The 25,646-nt window shown below is 32.9% G+C and overlaps 3 protein-coding genes across 6 annotated transcripts; 1 reads left to right on the forward strand and 2 right to left on the reverse strand.

The window, feature by feature from the left end:
• Nucleotides 1-659: 659 nt before the first annotated feature.
• On the reverse strand, nt 660-7,253 carry LOC125065968 (C-type mannose receptor 2-like). The gene is made up of 7 exons (XM_047673833.1): nt 7,127-7,253; nt 6,379-6,492; nt 5,815-5,955; nt 4,999-5,193; nt 3,967-4,230; nt 2,356-2,621; nt 660-2,154 (listed from the first exon to the last, which is right to left on the reverse strand). The coding sequence occupies exons 1-6, from the start codon at nt 7,182-7,184 to the stop codon at nt 2,437-2,439; spliced, it is 957 nt and encodes a 318-aa protein (XP_047529789.1). The 5' UTR covers nt 7,185-7,253; the 3' UTR covers nt 660-2,154; nt 2,356-2,436.
• Nucleotides 7,254-10,294: 3,041 nt separating this feature from the next.
• On the forward strand, nt 10,295-15,245 carry LOC125065716 (macrophage mannose receptor 1-like). 4 transcript variants are annotated; one of them, XM_047673493.1, is made up of 7 exons: nt 10,296-10,417; nt 10,741-10,886; nt 11,492-11,605; nt 12,588-12,728; nt 13,445-13,636; nt 13,880-14,131; nt 14,406-15,245. In XM_047673493.1, the coding sequence occupies exons 2-7, from the start codon at nt 10,832-10,834 to the stop codon at nt 14,576-14,578; spliced, it is 927 nt and encodes a 308-aa protein (XP_047529449.1). In that variant the 5' UTR covers nt 10,296-10,417; nt 10,741-10,831; the 3' UTR covers nt 14,579-15,245. The 4 variants fall into 4 exon arrangements, with proteins under 4 accessions (XP_047529452.1, XP_047529449.1, XP_047529451.1 ...); XM_047673495.1 differs by having other exon boundaries at nt 10,326-10,354; XM_047673496.1 differs by lacking the exon at nt 12,588-12,728 and having other exon boundaries at nt 10,295-10,417.
• Nucleotides 15,246-16,131: 886 nt separating this feature from the next.
• Nucleotides 16,132-21,728, reverse strand: LOC125065718 (odorant receptor 4-like). The gene is made up of 8 exons (XM_047673497.1): nt 21,632-21,728; nt 20,340-20,476; nt 19,813-20,179; nt 18,943-19,099; nt 18,304-18,409; nt 17,462-17,557; nt 16,452-16,610; nt 16,132-16,248 (listed from the first exon to the last, which is right to left on the reverse strand). The coding sequence occupies exons 1-8, from the start codon at nt 21,705-21,707 to the stop codon at nt 16,204-16,206; spliced, it is 1,143 nt and encodes a 380-aa protein (XP_047529453.1). The 5' UTR covers nt 21,708-21,728; the 3' UTR covers nt 16,132-16,203.
• Nucleotides 21,729-25,646: the final 3,918 nt, after the last annotated feature.

Genomic DNA, 25,646 nt, shown 5'->3' on the forward strand with positions numbered 1-25,646 from the left:
CTATGATTAAAATATTTGAATTAGTATACTTAAAAGTCGATTTACGATAATATATGTTACATTTATTGTTAGTTTTGGAGTCGGTGTCAGCGCCGGGCACGCGTCGCGCCAGTCAAGAAAAGAATACAATACAATTCACACAAGCACTAAATTTCAAATAAAAAAAACATCAAAATCGGTTCACCCAGTCGAAAGTTCTGAGGTAACAAACATAAAAATACAGACGATAACCTCCTCCTTTTTGAAGTCGGTTAAAAAATGACATCTCATTACCATCTCATACCATTATATTTATAGAAAGAAAAAATGACATTTTCTTTCATTCGAATTCCGCGCATCTAACGTCATCGAACGCGCAGTGGCATGACAGATCAATTTTGTGAGCTATGAAAAAGATAACCAAGAAGCATCTCGTGATTGTGAAAAGTAAAGTATCCTAATAGTGATTTAGGAACTGACATTGTTAATAATAAACATTAAATGTCGTTTCTCTTCTTACACGTGCGTAATTATTATTATTGTAAAGCAATAAGTAAATACACACTTTTATTTAATTTTTATTATTGTTGTATAAATTAACCAATAAATCTCTTCACACAGAGAAACTCAATTGTGGTTGATTTACTGTGGCGTCTTAATCAAAAAAAAATATCAGATAATATCTTATATATATAATTTATATTTATTTTTAACGAAATAAATTACAGTTTAATTTCCGACCGAAATTAATGTTAAATCCACAATTCCGTTTTCAATTTTATTTGAGATATGTAAAAATCTGTATGTATTCAATCTCAGTCCCAATATCGGAATTGAACTGTCATATAAAATAACCGATATGCATATTTCGTAAATATTTTACAGAGTACGTATAGGTATATAGGAGGTATATAGGTCTATAGGAGCATGGATGTGGATGGATATAGAGGCAGGGGACGACCAAAGCAACGATGAATTGTGTGAAAGACGATATGATTGGAAAGAATGTTATTTGTAAGTCCGTCAGAGAAGTATGGAAGAAGAAGACATGCTGCGCCGACCCCAAGTGAAAATTGGGATAAGGGCAGGAGGATGATGAATGAGTAATCGGCCGTCACTGGACGCTCGGCAGATGCCATCACGGATATTAACTATGGGAAATATTGTAATTAAATAAAAAAAACTAATTACTATTATTTACACTATGTTGCGTTGTTTAATATTTCATTAGTGTACGTGCCACGCACACAAGAAAGTAAAGTGTGGTGACGGAGCGAGCTCACAACAGCAATAGATTCCGTCATACCGTCTAATTCGAGTCGATTTTATCCCCAAGGCGCGCTATGAAAAAATTACAAGAATATTGTTTTATAAGCCACGCACAGACTGACGTGAAAACGAAATATTGAAGTCGCTCTCTAAACTGCCAATTATATGTCAAAGTCACTCGAAATAGACTTGTTGTATTGCCGTCTCACTTACTCATGCGAAAAAGGCGAAGTTTAATATATTCGACTTTTTTTATTATATTTGACATATTTCATGTCTTGAATTATGTATTTGATTATTTATTATTGCTATGTCTAGATCGACTGCCAAACCCGTCGACTGTCGACTGAGAACCCTTAAAAAAATAGTACATTCTTAGTATAGTGGTATTTAATAGTAGTTATTTTGTAGTGCGACACTCTATCTACACATATAGGTAATATTATTGATATATATCAAGTTATATTAACAATATGCGTATTATGTACAGATTATATTATATTTATCAACGTCAATTTTAATTGTTATTTAAATTGGACATGCTTAAATTTTGAAATCCGTATTAAGGATTAATAAAACCTAGTTATTCGTGGATTTTTTTACGTCTTCGTCGTTCGTCTATTAGAATTCCTGACGATTTATTTTATACGTTAAAAATATCACGCATAGTATCAGATTTATAATTCACATTTAAAATTTATGATAATCTTCAGACTATTTTAACAATTCCTTTCCGAACAACGTATGACCTCCAAATGACTGACGTTTAACTGTCAGTTACTATGAAGTAAGAATAAAAATATACAATGTTGCGATTCTTGAATGAACGTGAACGTTTCGTTTCGTAATTACAATTCGTTCATCGTGAACGAATGGTAACGGAAATCCGATAGTAGCTTACAATGATTACTGTAATGTTCAAATGCGAGGTCGATTTACAAGTTACATTACATAGATATTATATTTAAATATCAGCTCGCAGTGCACACACACCGTCTTCACCGCGCGCCAATGTTTATACATCTTATTTTCCCGCGCTTTCCGCGATGTATAACACTCGAGATGACAGATAATATATATTCATATAAAATATAAATATAATACATTACAATTACAATTTTAAATTACATTTTTATATTACTAATAGACTTTTTGAACATATTTTCCTAATTAATCTATAATAAATGTCTAATCATCAACGTCAGCTAGTAAACTTTCTGGTGATTTTTCACAGATGAATGGCCCCCTTTCGTGGCACCAGACATCGTCCAAGCGACCGTTTCGGAACATACCCCCACAGTATTCGCCAGGGGATGCATTGTCTGGTTGGTTTTCCGCCCAGAGATCGAAGCCGGCCTCCGGGAGGGGAGTTCCTAAAATTAAAAAAAATCTGGGTTATACAATTGTAATAACTTAATCAACTACAGATAAAATAAAAAATATATAATATTTCGCAGTTTTTCTTTGAATAACTGGCTTATTAATAACTAGTGGCTTTGTTGATCGTCAAGTTTTAGGCATAAAAATGTAGATGATGACCTCCTGGAGTTCAAGATCGCTTCATGCCAAACTACATCGAATACTGTTCAGTGGTTTGAAACAGATAGACAGCCAGACTTTCACATTTATAATACTAGAAATGAATCAGCCTCTTTGAAAATATAGATATTGATTTAAGGTGGTTTTTAATTAATTAGCGACCTTTATATAACTCTACTATGGTAATGGTATTTTTTCTTTTGTATTTAGATCATCTGATGGTAGTAGCCACTACTGATAGACTTGATCAAGACTTGCTGATCAGGTTCTGTCATGACAGTAATTCCCAACAACAACAAGACTAGCAAGCTCGTTCGGAATAAACCAAGAAAAACCGACGAGAACAATATGAACTTTTATAGATTCATGCACCAATTATCTATGGAATTGCAATGCAAGAAAATCCGCAGAGAGTTTTGAATTTCGTTTCGAGAAGTCTTTGAAATATTACTAAATTGAATATAAAAGCCCTATGAAGAATTCCGAATCGGTAAAATTCAATATACAAATATAAGACAGTATTATCTATCCGGAGTTTTGTGCAAGCCTGTTCAAGTGGATACCAGCCCCCACAACTCAACAAAGCCAAATCTAACGACATCTCATACTCCATAAACTATGCTGATAATGTTATAGAGCCCTCCAAAGAACTTACGTATATTGAAACTTGATCTCAGTTAAAAGCTATTTTAAAATTAAAAATCTCTTCAAGAATAATTCTTCTCATAATTAGTTAACTTATTGATAATTATTTTACATTTTCAATATTTGCAATCGATCAAAGCTCAGAGAGATGATTGTCTTATTTTGGATCTTTTATGCTGTTTATATTAATTAAAAAATAATTAGGATTAAACACGACTCTTCCATTATTTATCAGCCGCTGTTTAAAAGCTACATGTAATACAAAATTACTGCAATAAAATTAATTAATTCCTAATATTATTTTTGATTTATGCCTATTAAAATACCCTCCCTCTCCATTAGAAGGAGGATGGAGAAGTGTTCCAGTGGTTCCAAGATCGAGAATTGCACTTCACTCAAGATTGAAAGTGTTTATTTCAGTACCAATATGTAAGAGCAATGGTGTCTGTGAGAATGGTGATCTTGGCACTTATCGTCAGGGGTCCTTGTCCGTCCACCTACCAATTTTGAATATAAAAAAATTAAAGAGCTTACCGTGTATCGTAGTCCATATGCCTCTTTCGTTCCAATCGTGAAAGCCGACATGTATTAATTCACGCATGATACCCGGCAGGTTTGAGCGTATTGAATCTCGAGGATGCTTAGCAAATATCTCTCTCAACACATTAGCTTCGGTCTCGCTGTTGATGACAGCGAGATGGCCCCCCTCGGCTGCACACGTCATAAAGGCCCGCGTCCAATTTCTCGCGATGCGATGAAATTTGTAACAACTCCCTGTATTCGGATCTAGAGAGTATTCTAAAAAGAAAGAACGGTATCTGTATCGATTGAAACGTTATGGAAAGCTTAATTTTATAATTATTATCTTTTCTTGATATGATGGAAACAAACAATATAGGTATATTAGTTCGGGTGGATTTAAGGTGAAGCTTACTGTTTTACCATTAACCATTACATGAATTAAGTAAAAAAAAAAAAATCCCAAATTGTGAATATAAACGAAGCTTATTAATAATTGGCATTATTAGCATAATCCTCTACGCTACATTCGAAATATGCAATGTGTATTTTCCATTGCCTCATTTGCAGAGCTAACGCGTAATCAAATTATTTATTATCTACATTGTTTTCAAAATGTTATTTTTAACCAATTATTTTAAGCCGTTCTACAATTAATTCTATCAGAATTAATATCATTATACATTAGCAGCTCGTAAATGTCCCACTGCTGAGATAAAGGCCTCCTCTCCCTTTGAGTAGAAGGTTTGGAGCATATTCCACCACGCTGCTCCAATGCGGGTTGGCGAAATACACATGTGGCAGAATTTCGTTGAAATTAGACACATGCAGGTTTCCTCACGATGTTTTCCTTCACCGCCGAGCACGAGATGAATTGCCTGGGTTTGAATTGGGCGTTCTAACCACTGGGCCATCTCGGCTCTCATATATCAAAATAAATTGGGGAGAAATTAAACTTTCTTAGAACCGTTAATAAACCGTTCTTTATAAAATTTAATTGATTAAAAAATTTACATTTTTTATTTGTTTAATCAAAATAACACTGACCTTTATCGACAGTACCACAACCATTAACGATCATATTTTTAGATTTCTTCTTATAGCACATATAAGGATGGACTTCATTGCAGTTGACGTCAGCTATCGTCCCATTAACAGCAAATAGTATACAGTCCTCGTCATTATTTTTATTATCGGGTTCTGTTGGCATCCACTCTATTGAGACTCTGTTTAACGGCACACCTTCGAGAAAGAAAAAGAAAATTTATATTTACGGACATAACATTTATTAACATTAAGGACTTTACTGTAAAGGCATAGTTTGTTACTTTTGGGAAAAAAGGTTAGTTAAAACTTTAAACTTCATTTCCCAAGAGAGATTTTGCGTTTCTGCTTTTCTTCTTTTACACTGACGATATCTAACTGTGCAAATCATGACTCCGTGTAATGGTGGCGTGCTATCAGCATTCTCGTTGGAATTTAGATGAAAACGTCTTATCTTTGTAGCTTAAGTTTTCTTGGGATACAATACATCTGTGCTACAATGATTCTATTAGAGATATCATGAAGCTAAACCTTATATGTAATTTCGAAATAGTATTTCATATACAAGATATATACAAAGATTTTTTTTATATAATGTTGACTTTATTTTCGATTCCAAAATATTTTAAGCCGCTTTTACACGTATTGATTTCAATAGATCAGCTGCTAAAATGACTCTGACTGAGCTGCTTGAGCAGATTTTAAATTTAATATATGCAACAAAATTAGCCAAAAAAAAAAAAATTGGATTTTTGCTCAACTAATAACTATAATAATTTTTTTTTTAAATTAAAGTTAAAGAAAAACAAAATCACATACCATCGACGGAGAAGAAATCTCCTTTAGAGAAAGTTGCATGAAATCCGGAGAAAATTCCATTCCATGTGACACGATTTTTTACCATCTCATTCCTAATGGCAGTCTCTACGAATATGTTGATCGGAGAAGCCAAAATTGCACCTGTTCGAATACAAATTTATTAAAACCTGTCGCAGTTCACCCTTTTTATCAAATCTATATAAAATGAATGACAGAAAAATTGGCGAGTAGAAGACACTGCCGGTTGTTGGGAGTCCACTAAATTGGTTCGGAATCGTTCGTTCGCATCCTAAGGGCACCTCCTGTGAGGCAGGACCCTTATATTTGAATTATCGATATTATAGGGATAATATACGGTATATTCATTGAACCAAATGTTAGCGCTATTCAGGAAATTGTTTTACATACAATATGTTCTGCACTTGAAATCTTTTCGCTCATAAAAGATTTGCCGTTCTATCGGATTATGGGAGTGAGGGAATATAGATATATTTGCGCACTAACATGTGTCGATTGCAAATTGTACAAAAATATAACATCAAATAGAATGAGGTTCAAGCTTACCTTCAAGGTGACACCGAAGCCAAGCATCGTGCCATGTCGCTGGTATGCGATGAAGCTTCAACCATCCCCCGGCTTCCTCGTGAAAATTATAATCAAAACGGAAATGTTTACTCTCTGGAAATAATAAAATTCATAATATAGACTAATGTTAAGAAAACCCGCTTGAGTAATGTATGAGACACCTCCAAACAAGCCAAAGCTCGGGGGTTTCCTAGTCGCCATTAAATAATTCTACTATTCGTTTCCTGGTTACGTAATCCACTCTATGATATCGTAACATGGTATTCACAATCGAATTTAATTTCATATAAACTATATAAGTTATTAGTGAAGCTAATAAAGTGTGTAGAATTAAACAATTGCACATCACTAGCCAAAAACAAATGTCAATTTACACTTATTCTCTAGATCTTATTAAGATTCTCGCACCCTTTTTGTTTTCATTTAATCAGTTTATTCCTTTTAGATATATGTATAAATAAATTTATTAACATAACAATTGATAACATTAATAAAGATAATAAAGAGATTAACGACACCAACATATAAATATAAGTAAATATAAGTCAACTTAGTTTTAATAACTTAGTCATGTTTAATAAAATTATAAACTTAATATCAATATCTATTCTTGCTTATAAACAATATAAAGATAATTTAAGCAAATTAACACGTGCTTGATATGCAAGCATTAAGATTATGCAGAGTTTATAAAGTACTATAAAAATGATATAATGAAATCTCTTACCAGACACTTTGTAGAATAGTGTTATAATTATAAAAATTGTGCACGTTTTAAATGCCATGTTGCTCACATGGGTGTCGAGAGCTAGCTAGGCAAGCTGGCGTGCGGTCGAACACTCGGGGCCACACAAGGAAAACATACTGTTTATTCGTAATATTATTTACGGATATATTCAATTAACGAAACGAGTTATGTTTAATAATAAATTGTGGTTTCGGTTATAAAAAAGTAAAATTATGATTAATTACTATAAAGGTTTAAAGTTACATTATGTAGTAGACCCAGTAATTGGTCCGAAACTTTTTTTTGTAATGTTTTATTGTTTGTTTTGGTTCGCTTGTTATAGTCATAGGTAAATGGACTGGCAAATGGGCCATCTTATGGTAAGATGATGAGATGGCCCAGTGCCCGGTTATAACGCGTACATCTTAACCGATGATTACGGGTTCAAACCCAAGCAAGCACCACTGAATTTTCATATGCTTAATTTGTGTTTATAATTTATCTGAAGGAAATCATCGTGAGGAAACTTGCATGTGTCTAATTTCAACGAAATTCTGCCACATGTGTATCCACCAACCCGCATTGGAGCAGCGTGGTGGTATATTATGCTCCAAACCTTGTCCTTAAAAGGAGAGGAGGCGTCAGCCCAGTGGGAATTTTAAAGGCAGTTAATGTAAAAAAAAAGGTAAGTGATTACCACTGATAATAGACATTGGCGTTGAAAAAAATTGTAACCATTATTTACATCGCCAATTCGCTACCAAACTTGGAAACTAAGATGTTATGTCAATCATGCCTTTAGTTATCCTAAATAATACTAGTGCTCGCTCAGACCCGGTGATGAATACAAAGATGATAAACCAATAGGAAATAATACTTTAAGCATTAATCTTTTTATGAATAACCGATGAATTGTCGCAGAACAAAAGGAATCCTGATGGTAGGTATACTATCAATACTGAGAGAACGTACAAAACAATTAACAAATTTTATTAAGAAATAAAACGAAGGTACAGTAAATCTAGTGTAAATAAACTGTTAAAATTAAGTCTTATTATTATTATCGATAGTTTACTGGATAAATCCAGCCTGCTGGGTCACCAGTGTTCATCTGACGATTAGAATAATTGGTCTATCGAAACAGAGAATACATACGAGATTACATAAAATAAAAATAGAAACGATACAGTTTAATTATTATTATTACTAGTAATTTCATCATACTCTACTTTTAACTTTAATTCACTTACTTTATATATTATATATTTATATTAATAATTATACCCTAGTTTTATACAATGTATCAATAATAGTTCTAAACGAGAATCATAGTAGCTAGCCGACGACGCTTGCGCAATTGAGGTATTTCCCCGAGACATTTTTCAAACTAAAAGATAAGCTATTATTATAATTGAATTAGTATCGCAACAAGTTCGCCCTTTTAACTCGTTTTAAACGTTAAAACAAAAAACAATACTCCTGATTATCTTGCAAGTTCTAAAATACCAACTGCTGTATTTTGACAAGGGTCTTTGTTATGTAGCAGATAAATTGAGCAAAGGTTTCTGTCAATTTTTCCAATATTAAGCATAACATGTTTACTTTGACTTGTATATATGAGATAGATGCCATTGAAATGCCTTCCAGATTCCAGCGAAGTACAAGTCAGTTTTCCTCAACCCGAATTTCCTGGTGACAGGTGTGTGATAGTTCTAGAATATCCAAATATTAGGCCCTGTATATGAAATTAGCGTTTTGTCGTACTGACCACTTTGATCTTACTTAAGATATCTCCTAACTGCTTAAGAATTTCAAGTTCAAATTTTTAAGTTCATTTAGCCGGTACATTTGAGTTTTGAAAACAGTCATTCTTTTGTTTTATCCTCATTATTTTTTAAATATCGGTATATTCACCAGTGGCACCAGTGCTGCGAAAACATCTCGCAGGATTAATGATTTGTACGGCGCTGGTGTCGCAATAGAAAGCATGATACGTTTTTTGTTTCAACGTTTTCGTTCTAGAAATTTCGAACTTCAGAACCAGCTCCGTGGGCGACCGGAGACCATTGTGAAAGCGAATCAATCACAAAGCACTTCAGAGATAGCTGCAGGTTTCGGAGTAAGTGATAAAACTGTATTTATCCACTTGAAGAAATTCGGGAAAAAAAAAATTTGAATGATAAGTACGTCATGAATTGAGTGAGTCGAACTTGCAAATACGCGTCGACTGCTGTGTTACTTTGCGTAACCAACACAATAATAGAGGGATTTTAAATCGAGCCATTACTTGTGATGAAAAGTGGATACTATACGATACTTGAAAGCGACACACACTCGACACAAAGGCTGAACCCTGGAGCCCAGCCGAATGCTGCCCTTAACAAATATTAACTTAGAAAAAGTTACTTGTAAGTTTTTGGTGGACTAACGTCGGTGTCGTTCACTACAGCTTTCTAAAATCTGGCCAAACGATTACGGCAGATATCTATTGCCAGCAAATGCAAACCATGAAGGAAGAACTAGCCGCTAAACAACCTAGATTGGTCAATCGCTCTAGGCCAGTGCTGCTCCACGACAATGCTAGACCACACACTGCAGAACAAAAAACTAAGTTAGATGAGCTACAATTGGAATGTCTGTGACATCCATTGTACCCCTGGACCTTGCCAACAGATTACCCTTATTTCCGGAATTTGGACATATGAAGTTGTCCAAAGGCCAAGTTGTGAAGGAAAAAAAATCAACTCCGATGCGGCAGTCCAAACCGCCTTGTTTGAGAGAGTTTATTGATTCTCGCCTTCATGTTATTTTTAGTAAAGGGATCAATGCACTACTAATGCACATGAGATGGCAAAAGTGCATAGATAACAACGGTGCATATTTAAATTAATTAAATTTATTTTACAAAAAAAAAAACTGACTTTATTTTCCTCTCGTACAAAACGCCAATTTCACATCAACCTAATATTACTTTTAGTTATAAAGTAAACTTGTTTTATGTTTATTCTGTAATTATATTGTATGATAATGTTAATTGCTTGCAATGCATTAATTTTATTGCTTTATTCGTTTTGTAAAATTTATTCGTCACACAACGATTTATGTCTTTCGATAAAGTTAGTATTATAAATGTTGGAAGATTTTGATACGTTATAATTCTACCAGAGTCCGTTTGAGAATTGCTCAGCCATCCAAATTTATTTTCGACTACGTAATACACTAACATCAGTTACGATTTATATGTATTTTTTATACTATAAGTATGTAGATGGGCATAGGTGCCACCTGTTGGTAAGTGTTCACCACTGTAAGTAATATTAACCATTCCTAACATCGCCAATACGCCGCGAATGTTGTTAACTAAGACGTTATATCCCTAGTGCCTGTAGTTAACTCTTATGAATATGTGTGCCTACATATAAACGTTGTTTAGTGTGTGTTTACTTAAAAACTATTTTCTCTCTTTTTGTCATAATTGATTTAACATTCGAAAGAAGAAGACACAACATTTTGTATTGTAAAAAGACTAGAATAACAGATTCATGTTTTATGTTTGTGTGTGTTTGGGAATCCCAAACGACCTTAATATTTTTCTTATTATATTGGTTTGACAGATAGTGAGGAGGTTATCAAACGTATACCATTTATAAGATTTACGAAACAGAGCGCAATTGTACGTTCAAGTAAACACATCGAGTTATTGTGATGATTTTACAAAATTATTTATTTACCTTGTTATTACTGTTCGCTTGTAGCGTTGGTGAGTTTATTTTTCATTATTAATTTATTCGTTTTAATGGATTAAAGGGTGAAGCTAAGCGTCAAATCGGTATTTATTCAAGCATTGATCTCGTATCACGTTCGACAAGGTCGTATCTTGTATCTAGCCGTCATTTTTAACTTATGTTTCTTTTATTATTGTAACTAATTCTTAAGTTTTAATCAAATTTATTATTAATAATTATATATATATAGAGCCGAGATGACCCAGTGACTAGAACGCGTGCATCTAAACCGATGACAGCAGGTTAAAACCCAGGCAAGCGTCACTGAATTTTCAGGTGCTTAAGTTGTGTATAATTCATCTCGTGCTCGGCGGTGAAGGAAATCACCGCGAGGAAACCTGCATGTTTCAATATCAATGAAATTCTGCAACATGTGTATCTACAAACCCGTATTGGAGCAGCGTGATGGAATAAATCTTCTCCTCAAAGGGTGAGAATGCATTAGCCCATTAGTGTAAAATTTACAGGCTAATACAATACAAAAATATTTATTAATTCATAGTGTGTATTTGATTTTAATATAGATATAACAGACAATAATATCAAATAATGAGAAACGGTATAACTTTCTAAATTTCAGCGGGAAAACATTTTCGTTTTGACTACGATTACAATGGATATGTTGGTGGATGGTTCAAACTCCATTTAATACCGGCCACCTGGCACGATGCTTGGCTCAGATGCGATCTTGAAGGTACTGTTATAAGGGGCGAAGTTACTACATATTTATCGTTTCTAGCAAGATAAAAATCAATACAATATTTTTCTCTGCAACTAACGCTAAATAAATAATCGAGGAACTGGATGTAGAAGATCCTCATCCTTTATTTATGCTAATAATTTGTTGTGCTGTTTGTTGTACAGTAATCGAGTTTCCGGAAAATCGGATTCGACACCGCTGATCTCTGGAATTAATAGTATATTGATCAAAGTTAGTCAAATTAATTTCACAGTTACGAGCGTTTCATAAACTTTCAATGATGGTATCAAATAGGGCCCCGTCTTTTGAGTAATAGGAATTAATAGAAATCATATTAGAAATAAGTTTTGGTTGAATTGTGAATAAGATTTCTATCTTTAAAATTGCTAGATATTACATAAAAAAATATTCATTCAATAAATACTTACCAGAAAAACATTTCTTAAAATATAATTGTAAAAATATTTTATTGCCTAATGAAATTCGTTAAGTTAGATATAAAATATGTTTAAAATTAATATCCAGCAAATTCCCGATTTAAGTGTTTGACAAATTATATTATTCCACTATACAAAACGGTAAGTCTGCTAAGAAATTGTTTATCACTTGAAAAGTTTCTGAAATGTTTCTTGTAAAATCCTCACGTTACGTACGTTTTTGTCGAGACTCAGGGAATCCATTTCAAATGAGATACGAAAAAAAAACTTGCGTTTATTGCCAAAGAATCTAGTTAACCTGTTCAGAGTCTGGTGTTTTTATTTATGTATACTCATATTATATATGCGAAAGTAAATCTGTCTGTCTGTTGCCATTTCACGGCAAAACCAATTAACTGAATTAAATTAAATTTGATACGCAGCAAACTTGAACTCCAAGAAAGGACATATGCTTTATGCCTGTGTGTTAGGCAAAAAGCATATGACCAACCGCTGAAACGCAAGCGAAACTAGTATCTTAATAGTTTTATATTTTACAGGTTCAATTTTGGCTTCCCCAATAAACTATCAAATGAAAATCGCGATGGATGCTTACTGGAACGCAAAGAAAACGGATGACTGCGCCTATTATACTGGAATAAATGCCTTATTCTCACATGGAGATTTTTTTTCTGTTGAAGGTATACACATCAAATATTACGTTTATAAAAAAAACGCTAAAGCATGTACGAATTTAGCAAGAGTTATCACCTACCGCGAGAGTATGCGTTCCTGGTGTCAAGTGGTCCACTCAACGTGCTACAAAAATGGAACGGAACTTTGTCAAAATAAATTAATAATGACAGTTTTCCAGCGAAGAAACATTAGCAGAGCATTTCTGAGGAATAGTTATCGTTCCCTGGCAAAGTCAAAAGGGAATCTGTAGCAATTTATGATATATAATTATTTAACTCGGTGGTATGGCTATGTGCAAGCCCGTCTGGGTAGGTACCACCCACTTATCAGATATTCTACCACGAAAAAGCAGCACTTTGTATTGCTCTGTTCCGGCTTAAAGGATGAGTAAATCAGTGTATCTTCAGGCACAAGGGACATAAAGTCGAAGTTCCCAAGATTGGCAGCGCATTGAAAATATAAGGAATGATTAATATTTCTTATAGGACCCAATATCAATGGTGGTGATGGTGGTGGCGATGCACTTACCGGCAGCTGGTCTATTTGCATACCAATATCATATATATTTTTTAATATCTTTTGTTAGTTGACAATATACTTTTTTATTATACAATTCATTGATATAGTAAAAAAACGATACAAATATTAATTTCAAATATCACGCAAAAAAAACCTCTCGAAGACAGGACAGCGGAAATAAAACAAATGTTTGTTATTACAGGTGTATCTTTGGCTAGGATGCCAGTGAAGTGGGCGCCTGGTGAGCCAGATAATTTCAACAACGGGGAAGACTGTATCGTCTTAACCAATGGCACGATAGCCGACGTGAACTGCTCGGAAATATTTCCGTACATGTGTTTTAAGAAAAACACGAAAGACATCATTATGACGACATGTGGGACTGTCGATAAAGGTTTGATCTAAACTATTTCGTAATTCTTATTTAAAACTTTCAACTCTGACTGTACATCAAAAAAAAAACTTATATAATACACTTACTTACAGTTATATAAATATTTAAATTAACATTGGCTTCTAATCCTTTAACAATATCAGCCATTGTGAAGTATAAGAACATATGTACACAAAACCTACTAAATATTCACTAAAACTATTTAAATAAGAATATTAAAGTTAACGGACGTTTTCCTTGCAGAATATAAGCTTGAAAGTTTAACTGGAAATTGCTACAAATTTCATCGAATAGGAAAACCCTGGAAGCGTGCTTTTATGACCTGCGCAGCCGAGGGAAGTTATCTGGCGGTGATCAACAGTCCACAAGAAGCTCTTCTCCTAAAAAATATATACGACGCTAATCATTCAAAGATCCGTCCCGGGACGAGCAAGGATGTAATAAATATCGGTATGCATGATTGGAACGAACATGGCGTCTGGAGGACCATTCATGGTAAGCACTAGAGGTATCATATGCCTTAATCATCTATTGCTGCAATTTTCGGCGGTGAAGGAACCTTGTCAGCTGATATCTATCTATTATGAATAGCGTGGTGGTGTAAGCTCCGAAAAACCTTATCCTTAAGCCAGCAGTGAATATTTACTTGACACTAATGACTGATACTTGACACTATTCGACTGTTAAAATATCCTGTTGAAATAGGAAAAAATAAAGAGTGCTTAAACTTATTATTGCATACTGCAAAGTTGCATGTTTATGCTTCTAGGATTGACGATCGAGGAAGCAGGTTACGCAGACTGGGCACAAGGACAACCTGACAACTCAAGTGGTCAATTCTGCGGTGCAATGTTTCGTAACAGCAAACTGGATGATTTTTGGTGCCATGCCTCCGCCCCATTCATATGTGAGAAGAGTCTAGACAGCCTGCTTGAACTATAATATCTATATATTTTTTGGAATATATAGCAAATGTGATGGTATAGTATATAAGCCTCATTGCTATCAATAATTTAGTAAGTATAGTTAATATTCTTTTTTTTTTGTTAATTGAAGATTCCGAGTTTCCTGTCCGTTCTTCTCGGTAGGATTCACATTTCGATCTGGTGGTATTGTTACATTTAATACAGTTCTGTAAAATGACGATTCAAAAATGCTTGTTAAAGTTTACTTGAACAAAGTATAATATGTATTTTTAATTTATTTTATGTACTCTAACAACGTTATTTTTTTTACGGCAACTACGTTTATTATCGGCAAGGCTGTGACAAATTATATTTTATATAATTATTTAACCGTTATAAATTATACAGTTTAAGTATATCGGTTTCGCAGTTTAAGATAATATATTTTAGAAGTGCAAATAGCATCGAACTATGTTATTGTTGTACCTCCTAAGTTAAGAGGTCGAACTAGCCGCAGTGGGTTGACATTGCAGATATTTATTTTAATTCTAAAAGTGATGCTAGGATGTATTTTACCAGAGCTCCATCCAAGAATTACAAGCTGCATATGTTGCAAAAACAAAAGCAAAGCTAATTTAACAGTTAACTCATATTTGTAAGTGAATATTAAAATTATGAATAATATAAAGAAATATGGAACAATTTATATGCTTTACTTTAACGAATCAGATTTTACGAGGCGTATTCATTTATGACACTAATTCAAATAGTCTGGCTATTGTTTTAATCGATGTTGTTTCATTATATTTTATAAAACAAAGTCGCTTACCGCTGTCTGTCGCTATACAATGGTCCTACACAACGGATTTAAATGCAGTTTTTTTAATAGATTGATTGATCCACGAGAAAGTTTTATATGTATAATACATGTCCAACAAAGAAGAGAAGCACTGTTAATTTTAGAGGTTTCTAAAGTGATATCGTAAATACACATTTTTTTTGTACTTGTATTGCATAAACGCTTGCATAAACCTTACGAGATAAATCAAAATAATGTACTACAGTATTGTATACCTTAAAAAGATCTTTAAAAAAGTCCGTAATAGTATATATCTATCTCTTAGGGATAACTCACAATAGCCATTTTTTGTCCTGTACTTTTTACGAGAAATAATGGCTTATTTTCAAAGCGATTTTAAGCAATATGGCATTAAACCTTATCCAATTAGATATCTTAAATACATTGTGCATTTAATATAGATCAATATGGCCCTTTAGAGCATGTAATTTAAATGAATATTTTCGAAGATATTACAGATTTAAAACACAGGGGCATAGCGGTTAGTATTGTCTGATGACTAAAAAACTGTGAACGTTGTAAGACATTCTGTAGTATATTTAATATCAGCATTACACCCGTGCGAAGCCGGGGCGAGTTGCTAGTTAAAGATGAAGCGATAATTGATTAGCCGAATTGTGATGTATTTTTGAGTGCAGGTTTTCATTTTATTAAGTACCAATAATCGTGTCAAATGGTATATCAAAATTTATAAACTCAGAAGGACATGATGCAAGATAAATTTATTCTAGGATACATATATTATGTTATGACTTTATTAATAAATACATTACACTGCAAATTCTGGCAATAGTAACTGAAGCTTATTTTCTCAGTAAAGTGTACATGGAATACGATGTTTGAAGTATCTGGAACAAGTAAATACTTTTTTTTAAATAAGATCCTCCTTCTTTTAACCTATTGCATAGATGTGATACGAGGTCTAGTTCCTCCATAGTGACTGTCACTCTTAGTAGAAACGATCTGATCGTTATGGTGGGTACCCATTATTTCAAAATTATGTATATACATATTAAGATGACTTTGATTACAAAGAAATTGGTTAACTGACCGACACAAACATCTCCATGTTGAAAGTAATCATCCCAAGAGCTCTGAAATGTATTGGAATTTGAGCTTTGGTAATGATGAGACATATATATTTCTTTATATTCACATCCTCAATCATTTCCCACGAAGAACTGTAAGCTACATTCGCTACTTCGGCAGCCTGAAAAATAAATGAAAAAGTGCTAATTATAATTGATAAATGCTCCTCTAATACGATGGGATACAAGTGTTATTTTGTCTTGGCATCAGTCATCACCGGCTTCAGATACAGTTTGAATCCAAGATCAAGGATCGTCTTGGTCTAGGCCTTTGTGCAAACCCATTTATATCGACCACCGACCGTCAACTTATCAAACATTCTTCCGCCAAATAACAATATTTAGTATTGTTGTGTTCCAGTTTGAAAGGAGAATGAGCCAGTGTAACTAGAGCACAAGGAACATACATAATATCTTAGTTCCCAAGGTTGGTAGCGTATTTATGATAAGAAAAATGGTTAATATTTCTCATTCTTGATATTAAAAAAGTTTGGCTTCGATTTTTCGAAATCCACGTAAAACCTTGCACCTTATTTATTTTGATACCGAATGTCTATTCCATAAAATAGACCATGAGAGCAGTGGAATAGACAGCGCAAATATTTTTGCACAAAAATATCTGCGCATATTTAACTGAGAGATCGGTCGCTGTTGCTCAAATTCGTTCAGAAACCTTCACATAATTTATATTAGTATACACTGATCTGCATGCAAAGAAAAAGTTGGTATGTTTTATAAATAGTCGAAGCTGATTTGACAAAATTTGCAATAAGTAAGCAGAAGTCTTAAGTTATGATACTTGACTGGTTGATTCAAATAATAATTCCCCGTTGATTCAATCGAATTGCTCCTCTGATAAGTAATGGATCCACATAACTCATAATTTCACAGATATTTTACGCGTGTTTTCGTAACATATTGAAGAATATCGAATCTAAATATCAATGGGAAATTAAACGATACAAATACTCACATTGTAAATAACGTCCGAGATGAGGTAGCACGGCAGGTAAATATGAACGACGGTAGCCACTGCAAATAAGTAGTATACGCCGTTTATATCGCTACCCTGGAATTGTCAAGAAAATACACCTTATATTTCCGAACAAGGAACCAGCTGAAAAATAATACTCTGTTTCGACTCCGATATCCTGTGCTTGTTCCTTTTGCACAAAATTGTATGTGGCAATACGAAAGTTTATTTCTTTTATATATCGACATTCTGGTATAACAGGATATAATTACCCATATCTTATTACCAACGCTCTGCATGAGATGCTCGCCGGAAGGAAAACATCGTAAGTAAACCTGTAAGTAAGCACGTAACACAGTAACTTCCGAGAGTTTCGGGCAAGACAGACGTTCCATTCGGAAATAACATCCGAGCTTAATCTTCACGAGGAGAGTAGAGTTTAACCAAGCATGATACTGACAAACTGTGGAAGCTTTCCATATTTATAACATCGTCCACGGGAATCTATAATATTATTTTGGCAGTATATTAATTGTTATTAACTACTTGATAGGTAGGCGAGGCATTTTGCTATGGTTTTGTCACTATTTTTGCATTTTAGGGCAAACTGTGCAATCTGCCAGAGTACACTAAGCCGCATCATTTTGAAATGAGAGGCGAATACCCGCGATTTGCCCTTTTCCCTTACTTTATCAATAAATATATTACCACTTACCACTTACCCTTCATGTCCGAATATAGTATTAAAAAATATGAAATATGTAACTTGTTTTTACATAGGCATGATTTTTTTTTAACAAAATAGATTATAACTTTATAACACAAACGAAATTAATAATTACAACGTTCGTTGTTATTTGACTCAGCGCCATCCCAATTTGTAAGACCGCGTTGAAAAAAATTCCGACCAACCAAATTTCAAAACATTTCTGAATTTCACCGATCAACCTGAAATTGAATTACCTTTTGTAGTGGAATTATATTAATCAACAATAAATTAATTTATAGTGATTTTATTGAAACTATCAAAAAATATATTATAGAGAGAATAATAACTAAAACTGTATTTTATCTCTTCATTATATTTGAAGATCATTAAATGGGTATAACTTAGGAGATAGATAATCATTGCATAGGTTACTTCGTAAAAAAGCCATATTTTCTTTTAAAAGAATGAGGTCAACTTTTATTATTCTTGCAAAAGACTCCAGCATTATTCTAACAGATCATTATTGACCATTTACAAGATAAGAGATTCTAGGAAACTAGGAAAATTCCTTCCCTATAAGTGTTAAGCAAGATTATTTATAAGGTGTCTCAGAAGTAACAATAGCTAGTATTTTCTTAAGAAGAAACTTTTCCCAATAGGTTTTTCAACATACAACGAATTGGATTGGATTCCTCATAATTATACACTTTGACATCATCATGTTATAAGTTAAATTAAATTTAAATCGCGAATGTAAATTATATACAACTACCTGCTCACTTCACAGTGGTCTTTGACGAATTTTGCAATACGTATTTTTATCGTTGGGATATCAGTTGCATCAACGAACATATACTTCAAGTTTAAGCTAAATATTTTTATTTTCAAAGATACATGGAACACGCAAACGGAGAACATTCCATCGAAACCTGTTAAAAGAAAATATTTTTAAAACAATTTTTTTTCACCGTTAAAAATAGAATCGTTTTCATATACATAAAGATTGTTCGATATTCAACGAAGCTTCATGAAGGCAATAATTTAATTCATAAAGAGTAAATTTTATATAAGACGTCATTTTTCATGAAATAAAGTAGCCGTCTGCTCAATGGGATATCCAATCGGAAAACACTGTAAATATGTTTTTGTACTTATAAGAAGAAGTAAAACTAAATATCGATTTCTATATTTTAGACATCAGGTATGACTCATTTCCATACAAGTTTTCAACTCTCATTTAAGTCCCTTTGGAAAAATCCTGTTAATGCTCGTCATTAAGGAATTATTGTGCAAAAATCCATTTTGTTAAACCTAGCGGTTTAGGATTTGTGTTGAATGTCAGTCAGCCCTTTTGAAATGGTATTATGATGACAGTTTTTCATCAATACGTTTATTGATTGATGAGAAGTTTTTTTATACCAATGATACTGAATTATGTTACACTTCATATCTTTAACGTTATACAGTATTTATTACCTTTAAATCGTATAGGGATGGATTGGTTAAACTATAAACGTTAACAATATTAAAATATATGTTGTAAGAATGTTAAAAATTACCGATAATTCATTATAAGTTAAAAACGATTTTTACAAAAGATATATACGAGAGCTCAAAGCTTCGACCTGTACTCATAACTCACCTGTGAATCCAATAAATACGACCCAAACCACGAAAATACTGTAAAATGCAATTAACTCAAAATAGGGGCTTTCGTATTTTTGTTCCGCAGTCAGATAAAATACTTCAATCTCATGCACCATGAATCTTCGAGGATTATCAGAAAACATCATGGAATATATTGTGCAGACACCAGCCAACACTGGATATGAACATGCGGTCAACGACATTATTACGATCCATATTTTTTCTAAACCCTTAGACCTTTTGATAGTCTCAGCGACGATTTGCTGGTATTCTTCGGGTAAATAATTGAACTTTTCGTAGTCTTCATTTATACCGTCAAATAATGCCCTTAGTTCATTACTTCGGAATACCGTTATTATAAGCTGAAATTTATTTAAATAGTTAACATTATAAAAATATCGTCAAAGACTTGTATCAACATAATTTTCAGGTTTGCTCTTAAAGAATAGCTCCGCAGCATCTCAAAAAGTAAATAGGTGCTAGTTTTGTTCTTAATTAAAAAACTCACAGGACATAATATACCTTAATGATGACAAAGGTGAGGGATACCATGATGATGGACTGTCTAACTAGATTGGCCATGTCGTTATTGAGAATTCGAAGCCGCATATCATTGCAAGCCAGCATTAGTCCTGGAGTCACGGACAGTATCAAACATCCTAAAATCACATAATTACACTTAAACAAGGTCTACTAGAATAGGTACATTCGAGTGGGACACTCCTCGAATATAGCTAGTTAATTATTCCTCAATAGTTCTTAATCTTAAATCAAGGAAGACTTGACTGCGATATTTCGACGCGTAGAATAATTTCAATATAATTGTGATGTCGTAATGCTTCATTTTAGAATAGACAAGAATATTAAATACTTGGCACGTCAGTAGATAGTCTAAGTTCAAGTAAAATTAAAGTGAATATAAATGGTTAAGTGGGATAGTGTCGTATTATAAATAAAGACGTATTAACCAATAACTGCACAATTGTTGCGTCACATCTTGTTAATATAATATATCGCTAATAGCAAATCTCATGGAATACTTAAATCTAAGGTTTGTATATTATTATTCCTTCTACTTCTTCCTAGAAAAGGCTATATTTTTTATGGCATTGGTTGGCGGACGAGCATATGAGCCACCTGATGGTAAGTGGTCACCACAGCCCATAGACAAAGGCGCTGTAAGAAATATTAACCATTCCTTACATCACCTACGCGCCATGAACCTTGGGAACTAAAATGTTATGTCCCTTGTGCCTGTGATTACACTGGCTCACTCACCCTTCTAACCGGAACACAACAATACAGTGTACTGTTATTAGGCGGTAGAATATCTGATGAGTGGATGGTACCTACCCAGACGGGCTTGCATAAAGCCCTACCACCAAGTAAATAATATAAATAATATCATAACAGAATAATCTAAAATCTCGTCCGAAACACGTTGCATCTTCAGATATTAATTTTACTAGTAAATGTACTCAAACGTGACTTCGTGGAGCACCAATATTCCTCAATCCACGGATAGATAAAATGGTAAGTGTAATAGGTCCATAGACATTGGTGCTGTAGGAAATTTTAACTATTCCTCACATCACCAAAGCGCCACCAACTAGGGAACTAAGGTATTATCACTCAATCACCCTTCAAACTGGAACACGACAATACTAAATATTGCTTCTAGGAGGTAGAATATATGATGAGTAGTATATATGATGGGTGGTACCTACCCAGACGGGCTTACATAAAATCCTACCACCAAGTTATAGAAGCATAAATAGTTTAATTTGCAATTTCAGACTTTCGAAATTTCTCACCAATCAAAATTTTTCTTTTGCCATCGGTACGTGGGTTTGGATACATAAGACCGAGGGTTAGCAGAAAAGTGTTCATTTTGTATGTTTCCGAGAGGCTTTTAAATCTTTTCCCATTATCTACTGAAAATAATTTAACAATTTATTTATTTATTCCTCAAAACTAAAATATTGTACCATAATTATATACATATACATTAAACATAGCTCACGTGCAAGCGTTCGCCGAAACATTTCCCAAAACTTCTTTCACAAAATTAAAAGTGTGATTAGAATCCCAATGATAATTCCGAAAGCAGGTACTGGGTAAAGAATAATATTTTACTTTACTAACTGCGATATGGAATAATAATAAAGAAGTTTATTCGCCAAGCATAGAGGATGTTAACAAATTTCTTACTACTAAATAAAAAAAACACAGAAAAAAAAAAAAAAACATTAATCTATGCCGGTAAAAAGGTCGTAGACTCAGCTTAAAGCTGCTTTTCAGTCTGCACCTACTTACATACAAATGCTGCCAACACAAAGTGTAAACTACTCATTTTATACTTACAAAGTTTAGAAGAAAATAAATATATATAGGGTAACAAAATATTGTGATAAATTTGAAGTTAGTAGTGAGCTGCCTAAGATAAAATTTTGTTATTAATGTAATATAATAAAGCATATAAAATTTTGTAACAAAAAAACAAAAAAACCGTCCGTTAATATACAATTGCCCGCTTGCTTTAAAATAAGTATAGTAATGAAATCATGTGGGTAGTCTCGCGTTTAGCCAGTTTGACTGTGACTTTTGATATTCAGTAAGCCATTTTTTGAATACGTATGAAACAAACGAACAACACAATATATAATTAGTATGTAAATATGCAATGAGAATTTTTCTATAAAAATGTACGAGTACGCCACATAGTAGCACGCTTTTCTGTTTTTAGTGCTCACTAACACAATGTAATTCTTTTGTTAAAATTTTTAAAAAAAATCTTGAGTAAAATATCGGCTGACGTTAAACAAAACAGAAGCACTCATTATTCATAATATCCGAAAAACCTAATGAAGTAGTAATAAGTTACATCTTTCCGAGATTTGTATTTATACATACACACTACGTTTAAAATAGCCAATCAATAAGCTTAAATCTCATGAAAAAAAAATTTTGACCAATCAGGCATATTACTCAATGCAATATTAATGATAAAAAGTGTACACTTAATATTCGTTGATTTCCAAACAGGATGTACAATAAATTTTACAGGTAAATAATGATTCATAAATTTAATTGCCCTTTATGGAAATAAACTCTCTAATTAAAAGAGTAATTGCTGAGTTTCTTTCGGGTACTTCTAAGTAAAATCAAGTTTCCGAACTTTGGTTTCCGGTGGTAGCTTTACATTTAATCCAATACTGGAACGTGACGATTCAAAAGTTCTTTTACGAGCCTACTTGAATAACGAATAATTTGATTTGATTCGTCAGCCAGTGGACAAGTTTGATTAAAAAAAAAAATCAAATAATTTTCCTTAACAAGATACTTTTCCTCAACACATTGATCTACTTTCTTATTGATAAAGATTAAGTAAAGATTCAAATTGGAAATCATATATCTTTTTTAAGTCAATTCAAATTCTAGGACCGATACTTACACTTAACAAATTAAAAGTTTTACCGTATTTTCTAATGCGATCTCTTTTATAATAAAGGCTTTCAACTGCGTATAATAATGATATTATATAAATAATTATCGTTACGATAAATGACAGCAGCATATAAAAAAAATTCTTGTAAAGTACACTGCGGTACTAAACTTTGTCACAATTATTATATATCTAAATTAAACTTATGTTATAAATAGCAGTTTAGTAAATAATCAGACTACGCTTCAGTCTACTAGGCTTTTAGTGATCAGGAAGTATCCCGTCATTTAGAAAGCTGTAAAGTCATTGTCCTTTCTTCAGTCGTGATGAATTGTCGTTTCACCGAACTATGAGTATAGGGAAAAGAATGTACGCCTGTGTACTAATATAATACTAGTTAAACTGTATATTACTATGTTTTGTAGATATAGGATGATCGAAGAGTGAATAAGTGCATAACTCTACAAATTGCAATATTCTCAATGTATCAATTTTCAAGTATTGGTTTAATTCCTATTAGTTATTGATTATTTTAAAACGTTATTAATAAAAGGTACCATCTAAAATTAAAATTGAAGAGAAACTATAACATGCTGCCCACATCGTCGAGACTGTTGAAAATGGGTTTCGTAGCTAAGTACCAATTTAAAAAAGATCTTTGACTGGTTTAAAAATACTTAAAAATAATAGTAGAATACGAAGTGTCTGTACCGCAACAGTTGCCTACTTCTCACAAGCTCTTTGATAACAGAGCATGTCAATCAAAATATGTTTTACGATTCTATTACGGAATCATCCTTAGGTCACTTAAATTTTTAATAATATTGCAAAGAACTACTTAGCCGACTTCAAATATATTATCTAATAATCATTTACTTACCATCATAGGGGAGATTATCACTTACTTACCATCTTTTTTAGTATTGAAGATTTCTTACGAAAGTAATATCTAGGTATTTATTTTATCTATAAACGAATGTCCTGGCTGACTGTCTTAAGTCTGACACTTAGTTTTTCTGGAGGATACCTTGTTTTCCGTTATAAAGGATAATATAAGGTGAACATCAAATCCCCTCAATCTTCAATTCCATCCAATGGAAACGTAAATGACGAATATGCGTGTGAACGAGCCGTAACAATATTAAATAAAAAAATATATATTTATAAAATAAATTATGGCAAGTAAAAAAATGCCAAAATATAAATATATCTTAAAACTAAAAACTAAGATATAATATTTAAATTCTTACATTACCTTGGTGGTCCACCAGCTCACCATGCACAAAAAAAAAGAGAAAAAAACTGAGTCAAAGTCAAAAAAGTCAGATTTTTGTCCTATATGTGTTTTATGATACGGATTTATCTGTATTTACACATTGCATAATACGTGGCGTAATATAACTTAGCAAAATCGATTATCCCTTAAATCCGCACAATGCGAAATGTATATGAATAATTACTCCATAAAAATGTGTTTTCCTATTGTTTTTATTGAACACAAACATGATACTATAATTATTCCTTAATGTTTCTCTTTATAATGGCTTAAATTTCTTTTGTAAGTTAAGCTCACTTTAGAATCAGATATAAGTTTCTTAGAATAAGAAATTAGATTACAGGGACTTATTTAAAACTTTTCTTGCGAATATTTTTGTCAAACTACTAATTTAAAGGCAGAACAAGATAGCCTGGCACCTGAGTATTCTGTTGTATTTGTCATATTTAATCAGAGTAACATGTACAATAAACTCTTGTCTAAACTTAAGGTTACCAGTCAGCCACGATGTAAGAAACGAGTCGGCAACAAAATGGCTTTATTAGTAAAATAACAATAATTGAATGTGTAAGCCAGGGTCTCTTACGTTGATATATAATACTAAGAGAATATGGTGCATTGTAATGTCGAAAAAATTATGCATATATAATCGTTACTTCCCTGCAAAAAAAAAAAACAAATACAAATCTTTGTAATATGATTTATTCAACGAATGCATTTCTATCTCAACCGTCTATGTCTGATGAAAGTGAAATCGTTGACGGAGAAACTTTTCTTTTCTTCTGTAGACTTATTTGACTACCGGTACTTGACTTTCGATACCGATTCTTCTTATGTACTTCCTTCTCGACTTTATTACACATGTTGAGAATACTGTCACGCAAATCTATGGGAATATCATTGACAATAACTTCGCGGAGCAACGAATTTCGCACTTTTTGTCTATATGGAGATATTGGATGAACTTTTTTCGTTCTTTTAAATTTATTTTGGATTCTCTTCGAAAGATCTTCAATGTTGCCATTCAACCATTGTTTATGCACCCACACAGTTGTATTAATACAACATATAAAAGACAGCAATCCTGCACACACAGATATAATATACA

Source organism: Vanessa atalanta, chromosome 8 (genome assembly GCF_905147765.1).
Source record: "Vanessa atalanta chromosome 8, ilVanAtal1.2, whole genome shotgun sequence".
In the NCBI taxonomy this organism is placed as follows: Eukaryota; Metazoa; Arthropoda; class Insecta; order Lepidoptera; family Nymphalidae; genus Vanessa; species Vanessa atalanta.

Bases quoted from the DNA above. Each gene is read 5' to 3' on its own strand.
- LOC125065968 (XM_047673833.1), bottom strand. From the start codon at position 7,184: ATGGCATTTAAAACGTGCACAATTTTTATAATTATAACACTATTCTAC. The intron at 5,956-6,378 runs GTAAGCTTGAAC...GTATTCGAACAG, and splicing joins GCTTCGGTGTCACCTTGAAG to GTGCAATTTTGGCTTCTCCG. The intron at 5,194-5,814 runs GTATGTGATTTT...TCTTTCTCGAAG, and splicing joins AGATTTCTTCTCCGTCGATG to GTGTGCCGTTAAACAGAGTC.
- LOC125065716 (XM_047673493.1), top strand. From the start codon at position 10,832: ATGATTTTACAAAATTATTTATTTACCTTGTTATTACTGTTCGCTTGT. The intron at 10,887-11,491 runs GTGAGTTTATTT...TCTAAATTTCAG, and splicing joins ACTGTTCGCTTGTAGCGTTG to CGGGAAAACATTTTCGTTTT. The intron at 14,132-14,405 runs GTAAGCACTAGA...TTATGCTTCTAG, and splicing joins CGTCTGGAGGACCATTCATG to GATTGACGATCGAGGAAGCA.
- LOC125065718 (XM_047673497.1), bottom strand. From the start codon at position 21,707: ATGAACACTTTTCTGCTAACCCTCGGTCTTATGTATCCAAACCCACGT. The intron at 16,611-17,461 runs GTGAGTATTTGT...TTTATTTTTCAG, and splicing joins TCTCGGACGTTATTTACAAT to GCTGCCGAAGTAGCGAATGT. The intron at 16,249-16,451 runs GTCAGTTAACCA...TACTTGTTCCAG, and splicing joins ACATGGAGATGTTTGTGTCG to ATACTTCAAACATCGTATTC.